Source organism: Pinus tabuliformis, chromosome 3_1 (assembly GCF_031772625.1).
Source record: "Pinus tabuliformis cultivar Carrire ecotype Pingquan chromosome 3_1, CPIR1, whole genome shotgun sequence".
Classification (NCBI taxonomy): domain Eukaryota; kingdom Viridiplantae; phylum Streptophyta; class Pinopsida; order Pinales; family Pinaceae; genus Pinus; species Pinus tabuliformis.
This window is the reverse complement of record NC_142301.1, coordinates 984,908,992-984,918,290: the sequence shown is the minus strand read 5'-3', so window position 1 is coordinate 984,918,290 and position 9,299 is coordinate 984,908,992. Positions and strand designations below refer to the sequence as shown.

The window sequence follows — 9,299 nt, the reverse complement described above, 5'->3', positions numbered from 1 at the left end:
CCAATCAAATCCTTCTAGTCTCAGATCTGTGGATCAAGTTGGCCAATCAAAATTGCATGCAGTGAATCCATTTTGCTTGATCATGTTCTTGTTAGTCAAGCAGCATATCATCAGTTTACCCTTTCAAGATGTACATATTTGTGTTGTCATTATTTTATCCTTTCAGGGAATACATATTTATTGATGCAATGGTTTTTACCCTTGACTTGTAGAATTCTCTTCCCACACACGATCCGTCATATTTCAGATTGATGCAGTGTGTAAGACTGTAAGTGCATAAAGGTGCAATGCGTGCATATTTAATGATGTCCTGTTTCTCTTAAAGCAATTCTTTTTGATATTTTCACTGGTTTAAATTAAGTAGCAGTTGATCATAAATATTCTTGCTTCAACTGAAAGCGGGTTTATGATTGATATGGTATATCATTCTTCCTTTTATAATCTTAAACATGCAGAAACATAGAAAAAAATGCACCATACACAGTAATTTCAATTACATACTGACAATACGATCAAAGAGATCAGCAATAAAATCTATAAAATGAAGGTTAAAATAATTTGCAATGGAGCATCCATTGCAGTGATTATCATAATCGATTGTTTAACCACTGTTTAATTGAAATTATATGTTCACCGAATCAGGTAATTCCTTTCCCACCAACCAATGTAACTTTGCTCCATTGCAGTGATTATCAATCCACACTTCTTAAAGGCAAATGGTGCAAGTGCAGACAGCAAGTTAGCATAAAGCATTGCCAACAAATTTCACCAACCACTAAGAAGTTCAAGTTATTCAAAACTGTCCCAAGAGATTCACACATAATTTCTCACTGAATCAGGTTCTAAAAGGAATTATGTTCCCTCACAAAAACACTGTGCCAAGGGACCAAGCAAGGATATGTAGCACTATCTTGATTCATCCCACAGATTTTGGTACAAAAGAAACACCTAGGGAAGCTATGGAAATCTTTTAAGGCCCGAAAATATGGATGGAAAAAGAGGTTTGATATAGATTTGACGACAATGCTGACAGAATAGACTAGAAACAGTGCAGTACTCCTAGAAACTTGCTTGGAGAATCACAGGTCATCAGCAGCCAAAGTTCAGGACCAAGTGGGAAATGTGTATAATTAATGAAAACAAGAAAAACTCAGAATTTGAAATAATTAAAAGAGTTCATGAATTTTTCCCTTAATAATATTAACAGAACTATTTCAATGGTCGCAAAAATGCAGAGCTTTTGATATTACAAAGACCAAGTTGGTTTGCCTGCGAAGGAACCACAAGCATAGTTAAACATACAAATAGAAGGAAACCAGTTTCAATGCCCTAACTAGCCAACAAATTTCACCAACCACTAAGAAGTTCAAGTTATTCAAAACTGTCCCAAGAGATTCACACATAATTTCTCACTGAATCAGGTTCTAAAAGGAATTATGTTCCCTGTCAACCTTTTAAATGCTCAATAAATCAAAGCTGGAGGGCCAAATCAGGCTGTGAATCAACCAGCATTCCAGAAGACTGCCTAACTGGAGACCTTGGAGACTGTTTTTCTACATTCAAATCTGGTGGAATCGAATTTGAAAATTCAGATGTCTGTTGAGAAGGCTGTTTTGAAGGTAAAGACTTCCATAGTTGTTTTTGAGATTGGGATGTATCAGCTCCCATTGGTATCTGCCTGCAATTAAAAGGACTCTGTGTGGTTGAATTTGGCAATTCTAACATCGAGTTTACACCTCCCTGAGAAGTGGCATGAGATGACAGATTCTGAGGATGCATCCAACTCAGCTGTGAACGCATATACAGAGGCATGTCCATGGGTGCCTGCTGTTGAATAAATTGAGGAACACTACTAGAAATGCCTGATAGTTTTGTATCACCATATGGTTCCCTGGCCACACAATTGGAATTACCATCCAACCTTCTATCAAAACTAGTGCTGCCAGAAGTTGTCGTCTGGACACTTGAAACAGGTTGCACATGTTCAGCTGGTTTGGCAGATGCCCATTGCATAAGTCGGTTACTTCTGGAGACAATATCAAGCAATTTTGACTGGGATACATCTGAGGTAAATTTTGCACCTGCCAGATTGACTTCACTGGATTTAGCAATTGATGAAGCTGATTTCAACTCACTCTGTTTGACTCCTTGCAAAGGCGTTTGAAAATTTATATTGTTGGCTTACTGTGAACTCATAGATAGAGGAACAGGTAACCCAGTAGATTGAGACAGAGATACTAGTCCTGTAGATTGAGCAACTGTTGCAACTGTAGATTGAGCCAAGGTCTGTTGATCCTTGATCTCCTCACGCAATAACAAAGCACCAGGAGGAGCTTCAGCTGTAACAAAAAAGAAAAAAACACGTTGTTATGCAATCGCATACCCGCCATGGCCTTATATAACAAAACGAGCCAATTATATATATATACTCTTTGTCAGCTCAAAATTTATAACCAAAAATAAATAATCAAAATACAAGCATTATCCGAAAGGAACAAGAGTACTGTAGATCTTATGAAATCAGAGTAAACAATCTCAGGGATCTGAGCAATTGTAAATAGTGTGATCTTATGAAATAAGAGTAAACAATCTCAGGGATCAATGCTCAGAGCACTAGTTTGGTGACTTGCGGGCCTAAATGTTAAGTTCTAGTAGATTCGGACAAACAATCAAGGGTGAATGTTCACTCCTAAGAGTCCAGGCCAAAAAAATCATATAGCAGTCGAGGCCAAAAATAATCATTTATACAAGTCCCTAGGGGAGTAGCTTCATGTGTCTACAAGCTGGTGTTGCACATCCACTTGCTAATATTGTGTATGTAATTGTGGTTATCCATATATCAGTTTAACTTGAAGTAACCATTTTTCCTTTTTCTGTTACTAGTCTCATAATTCAAGAATGCTTACACAGCCTTGTGAATGATCCGCATTAAGTAGCCAAAACTTATTATTATTAAAAAATGTTAATGGAAACCTCTAATTTATTGCAGTGTAATAGAAAAGAGCATACAGTTTGTATATAGAAATTTATAAGGATATTGATGCACTTTTACTGTTCAGCTTCATCTCTCCTTCAAACTGTCTTTCAAATCATTTCAAGGATAGTGATCCAAAAAGTGCTCATAACCAAAATCGCTATAAGTTAAATCAAAAGTGACTAGATGAAAGTCCAGTTCAGAGTTAATGGAAACCTATAAGTTAAATCAAAAGTGACTAGATGCATCAAAAAAGTGAATATTTTTTAAGCCCTAATCACCCTCCTTCTTTGGCCTTGTTATAACTAGTCACACTATCAATGGCATGCTCTCAAATTTCCTTCTTCCTAGACCATAGAAATTTAAAACATAGTTTCTGTATTTTCTCAAGGATTTCTTTTGGAATAAATACCAAAGATTGCTAAAATACCAGGATAGCCTCCAAAACAAACTTGACTAAAATTAGCCTTCCCCCTATGGACAACCAGCTATTATACCAATTGTAATTTTGCCTTCAATTATTTCTAATAGTCAACCCTAGTGCTTGTTCCCATACCCTTTACGATTTAGCAGAATTTTACATTAAAGTTTGGCATCTTATAGGGAAAGAATCTCAATAGACTAATCTTTACTTCCTACTCCAAAACATTAAATCAAAATTGAAAATTTTTGCACATTTACCTCCTTGCTTGTAGCAGCCCCATAGGTATCTAGAATTTCCTATAGTCTCCTTGCTTCCCTCAACAAACTATTAGAGAACAAATATCATCTACAAATAATAGGGGTGTTAAGGAAACTGCCCCACCAATTTTGTTTCATGTGATTATACCTTTCCTTTTAGCTTCCCTAATAGCACTGCTTCCATGCTCTGTTATTAGCAAGACGAGAAAAGGGATAAAGGGAAGCCTTTCCTTATGCAGGTTTAAATTTTTTTGGATCAAATCCATTAATGAGCATAGTTACTGCTTGATTTGTCATGCTCAATAAGCAAAGTCTTTATTAGAACAAATCAAAGGCAACATGGAAGACAAACCACTGTCACCTCAGTTTGTCTTCCCAGTCTTCAGGGTGAATTTAATCACCACTAGGGGAGCTTCTCTTTTAGCCCTAGGAACTAGGGGTACCCAAAGAAATGAAGATTTTCTAACTCCCTCCTTATATGTATGTACCTTTAAGGTTATGCTCTGTTTTGGATAATGATGGAAAATGCCCAATAAAGTTTGAACAATAAAATCACTTTCATAGATACATAGCCTGTGAGTCAAATCTGGGGATTATTAAAGCAATTTTTGAAATATAATTTCTTGAAAGGACAAGGTTTCCTATCTTCTGATATGAGATATTCATAATATGGACAAGGTTTCCTATCTTCTGATATGAGATATTCATAATTTCTTGAAAGGACAAGGTTTCCTATCTTCTGATATGAGAGGTTTCAGCTTACAGTGTCCCTCTTACTTCCAGACCAACATGAAAAACCAGGATACTCAACCAATCGTACAAAATTGTAATTAAGTGCCTTGAAGGCAGTTTGCTTTAGCTAAATCATTACATGAGAGTTTTGGATTATCCTAGATGAGAATGGATTATTTGCCTTTGTTAATAATTCTTATTTTGTGTCTGAAAAGTCTTATTCTCCACAAAGCCCAAACTCTTGACTGCTGTATGGAGACTGGGAAACCAAACCTGACTCATCGTTTACAGATTGAGGTTGAAGCTTTCCTATAATATCATAACCGGATCAGATGGGTTATTGAATATATATTGATGCTTCCCTCTATCGTCATGACAGATCAGATGAGCTATTGAATATATAAATAGGTTTAGTGTGCAGGAAAAACTCTTTAGTGTCTCTCATTTGGACCGGAAAAGAAACAGTTTCATATTCAACTGAAATGTATAGTCAGCTGTAAAAAGCATTTGCTATCTAGTAATTTTAATCCCTTTGATTTCCATCCTCCTTGTACTAAACCCCAACTACAACTAGAATAGATCCATCTTAAACCCAAACCTATGAAATCCCAGCAGGGATTTAAAAAACCAGACGTACAAATCTCAATCTTCTTGCACCACCATGTACTATTTAATAAATATTGGGGTTTGCACCTCTCCATTTTTTATCTCTCTTGATGCTTAATAGACCCAAGGTTCAGATGGGTCTATGCTAGTTTCTAGTAGTTGTCTAAATATTGCAAATTAAATATTTGCCAGTTTTTTTTTGTTTATTTATTTTGTAATTTAAACTTCTAATTTTTTTAAATTATTGTAATTAAAAAAATAGGTATCTCTGTTTTTGGTTTTATTAGTGTTAGACATGACATAGATCTCCTCCACCCTGGGCTGTAGAGTGTCTTGCTTCTCTTGGTGCAATTATACGATTATATACAAAAAAAAAAAAAAGAATTGTTACATCTTGATTTGTACTGCAGAAAAGGATTGAAGTTAATTTGTTGCATCTTTGTATGGTGCAGACTCTTCTTGATGGGATTGAATAAATATGGCAAAGGTGATTGGAGAAGCATATCAAGAAACTTTGTGGTCTCACGGACACCTACTCAAGTTGCAAGCCACGCCCAAAAGTATTTCCTCAGGCTTAGTTCTGGGAACAAGGAGAAGAAAAGGTCTAGCATACATGATATAACAAGTGTAAATGGGGCAGAAATGAAGCAGCCTCATCTGCAGCAATCTTCTACTATTACAAATTCTCATAATCCTTCTGCTGTTAGTCGCTCTTCAAATATGATGTATCCGTCATCACTGGGAGGAGCAACCATGGTAAATTCTATGGGATCTCCAACAGGGGGCAACCATATGATGCTATCTCCCCATTCACTAGGTCCATATTCTCAGAAAGGTATTGGTGGTCATTCGCCTGGGCATATAATTCCCGTTTCTTCTTTAGGTGTGCCTCAGATGGGATACCCTATGCAACCAAGCATGCATAATTGATGAAAGGTAACAATCAGCTGCTGCTACTATGTAATGCATATGTTATCTTACACTACAAGTTTATCTGAGACTAGAAGGATTTGGCCATTCTTCTTATTCTTTATCTCCTTCAGCTACAAGTTTGGCTCTGCATGATTATAATCTATGGTTTTGTGACCCGTTTTAATGCGGATCATTCACATAAACTACTCGATAGCAGCGGAGCTTTCATTACCCTTTTGTTTCAACGATTTTCTATTCACGATGTGAAGATTTTCCTGTAGATTAATAGAGCAATAATTGTGTATGGGTTTCTACACAGTCGATCAATCCAGCCAAACCGTTGGTTAATATGAAATGCAATACCCTTGGTTAATATGAAAATGCGAATCGAACTCCTTAAGCGAACACAGAGATTTATAATTACAGAATGTTGAGAGAATGCGAGGGTTTTAGCAGTCTTTAAAACAGATTTAAAACAAAATGAATGTTTAAAACCACGATTTGTCATTTGCAGAGACGGTGCAGGAATTTACCAGGAGGTAACAGAGCTCAGTCCGGCGGGCACTGGGTTGCAGAGCAAACGGGTTCTGGTTGCAGAGTTTCGGTGGCGCGCAGCGCTTCAGTCCTGCGGGCACTGGGTTGCAGAGCAAACTGGTTCTGGTTGCAGAGTTATGGTGGCGCGCGAAAATAGTTCTCAGAATTATGTTATTGAACGAGACGGGGTGGGTCCCGCGTGGGTCATCGGAAACGCGAGGTGGCCGCCGGAGTCCGATGCCTATGGATATGTATGCCATCCCCAGTTTGCACCACATACATAGCTGGCAAGGGCATTTATGACTCAATATATGGCTGGTTAGCCCTTGCCACAAGTTTCTGCACGGTGGTCATGGATCTGAATATGATTTGAATCTGACAAGCTGTAGAAGGGCAGAATGGCCCAACTATAACTTTATGCAGAGGTTCAAAGTTCAGCCTTTTGAACCTGAAAGCTGCATAACCCATGTCTCGGAATCATGTACTTCGCTTGTCAAAACTGAAGCAAAAGATCAGTTCTCCAGCTTGGATGCCCCAGAGGAGGGTGTGAGCTCTTCAAGCCGGGAGCCCAACTCATCTAACACTGTGAATTCTTCAGACAATTGCAACGACAAGAGATTGGGGAATATTAATGGTTACCAAGCCAATACAGCCACCCATGAACGAATTAGGAAGAGGAAGCGTTCCAAGGTCTGCAAGAACAGTGAAGAAGTGGAGAGCCAAAGGATGACTCACATTGCTGTTGAGCGCAATAGGAGAAAGCAAATGAACGAGCATTTAACAGTCCTGCGGTCCCTGATGCCGGTCTCTTTCATCCAAAGGGTACAAATTCTGCACCATTATATTGTCATTTCAATTCCTATAACTTTATATGAAATTTATGGCTCGGGGATTTATTTGGGTCATATATGTCTTTGTTCAGGGAGACCAGGCCTCCATTATTGGAGGTGCAATTGACTTTGTGAAAGAACTGGAACAGCTCTTGCAGTCTCTTCAAGCTCAAGCTCAAAAGCGTAGAAAACAATGTGAACTGGAATGTGAGCTCAAAATGATTTGCAGGGTTGAACTGATACGTGTGTTTTTGTATTTAGAGAAGCATTATGATAAAGTGTTTTGTTTTTTTGTGTGGTTAAGACAGCATAAAGAAAACAAGATGTAAATGAAGTTTAAATGAAGTTGTGTTGAACTAGTGTGTTTTTTATTCCTAATTAAGAAGTGTGTTTTTTATTCATAATTGCAATAAAAGTTTCTCCTCATATTAATACTTATAATTTGGCTTTGTGAGATATATAACCGATTGTTTTTTTAAGTGAATCTGTCCACCATTGTTTTCCCAACGTCATTTTGTTGATTTTTAACATTTCCTTATAAATGGAGGGTTTATCTTTGACATCACTCTGTTTCTGCTTCAATGTTCTGGTCAATTTTTTGTCATTTGTTCTTGTTTTTTAACTTTTCCCTCTAATCTCAGGGTTCATATTTGACATAGATTGTTTGTTATTCTTTTCAACATTCTCTTGTTAATTCAAAGCTCATGTAAGGAATTACTCGTTCTTGTATGCATTAAAACTGGAAGTACAGGACTTTTCGGTTGCATCTCTTTTAGCACATAAGCTCCAAAAAGGCTCGGTCCAACCAGTACAGGACTTTTCGGTTGCATCTATTTTCACACATAAGCTCCAAAAAGGCTTGGTCCAACCATTTGGAGATAAGGTTTGGGAATTCAGCACCGCTGAAAACGGAAAAGCTCAAGCAAATGAAGGACTACACTGTGGGCAGTGCTGGAGGGTGGCGTATTGCTTAGCTAATTCATAAGCAGGCTCACCCACCCATAGTCAGCAGTAGCAAATCCTTCACCCTTCACCTTGATTTTGGTTATCCTTATTTTGAATATAATAGATGCACATAGAAATATAGAAATAAAGATTGATTATAATAACTCAAATGAAAATGATGCACACAGAAATAAATATACAGGGGAAACCATTGTCCTTGCAATCAAAGGGTATAATAGTTCATGGTGAGTTTATGCTTACCAATCAATTATTTTTTGTTTTTGGTCTAATTCCTCTTTGGTCTGATGCACTTCATAATGATGCCCAGTCTGATTCCTCTTTGGTCTGATGCACTTCAGAATGATGCCCAAAATTTGCAGTAAACCAGTGGAATTCACGTTTTTTCCATTCGTGCAGTTCTGTGGTACCGCTGAAGGTACACCTATTTTGGAGCTCGGAGCAAAGAGAAAAGCAAAGCTAATTGCAGTTGCAGGGAGGTGCAGGAAGTTGCGGGGAGGTGCAGGGAGGAGTTGCGGGGAGGTGCAGGAAGTTGGGGGGAGGTGCAGGGAGGAGTAGAAGTAGAAGCTTAAGCTATCACCAACAAGATAGACATGAATCCTAATCCCATGAGGCTGTTGTCTGCTTCAATGGCTTTGCAATGAAATCTAGATGTCTGCTGCAACTTTTTGCAATGAGGCTGTTGTCTGCTTCATTGGCTTTGCAATGAGGCTATGTCTACTTCAATTGCTTCAAGTAGAGAGTTCAAGTAGACAGTTAGTGGCAGTTGGCAAGGGTGACAGTGTAAATAATGGTGAGAGTTCAAGTAGAGAGTTAGTGGCAGTTGGCAAGGGTGACAGTGTAAATAATGGTGGTAGCTGGCAATAACAGGTGTAATCACGATTTCAATGGCAGTTGGCAAGGGTGACAGTGTAAATAGTGTAAATAATGGTGGTAGCTGGCAATAACAGGTGTAATCACGATTTCAAACCTTTTAAACAAAGGTTTATTCAACATTGCCCCAGCGATATATAAAATCACAGAACTTTGGATAAAATGGCTCAGTACGGCGTATTAATATGAAATCC

The 9,299-nt window shown here is 37.9% G+C and overlaps 3 protein-coding genes across 4 annotated transcripts; 2 read left to right on the top strand and 1 right to left on the bottom strand.

Annotated features, from left to right (window-relative positions):
* Positions 1-1,156: 1,156 nt before the first annotated feature.
* LOC149191144 (uncharacterized) lies at positions 1,157-6,757 on the bottom strand. 2 transcript variants are annotated; one of them, XM_089412348.1, is made up of 2 exons: positions 6,439-6,757; positions 1,157-2,339 (listed from the first exon to the last, which is right to left on the bottom strand). In XM_089412348.1, the coding sequence occupies exons 1-2, from the start codon at positions 6,715-6,717 to the stop codon at positions 2,238-2,240; spliced, it is 381 nt and encodes a 126-aa protein (XP_089268474.1). In that variant the 5' UTR covers positions 6,718-6,757; the 3' UTR covers positions 1,157-2,237. The 2 variants fall into 2 exon arrangements, with proteins under 2 accessions (XP_089268474.1, XP_089268473.1); XM_089412347.1 differs by having other exon boundaries at positions 6,439-6,715.
* On the top strand, positions 5,128-6,070 carry LOC149191145 (uncharacterized). The gene is made up of 2 exons (XM_089412400.1): positions 5,128-5,131; positions 5,376-6,070. Exons 1-2 carry the CDS (start codon positions 5,128-5,130, stop codon positions 5,921-5,923), a joined length of 552 nt encoding a protein of 183 aa, XP_089268526.1. The 3' UTR covers positions 5,924-6,070.
* A 99-nt stretch (positions 6,758-6,856) lies between the features above and the next one.
* On the top strand, positions 6,857-9,099 carry LOC149191143 (uncharacterized). The gene is made up of 4 exons (XM_089410680.1): positions 6,857-7,261; positions 7,362-7,547; positions 8,632-8,763; positions 8,884-9,099. Exons 1-4 carry the CDS (start codon positions 6,857-6,859, stop codon positions 9,097-9,099), a joined length of 939 nt encoding a protein of 312 aa, XP_089266806.1.
* Positions 9,100-9,299: the final 200 nt, after the last annotated feature.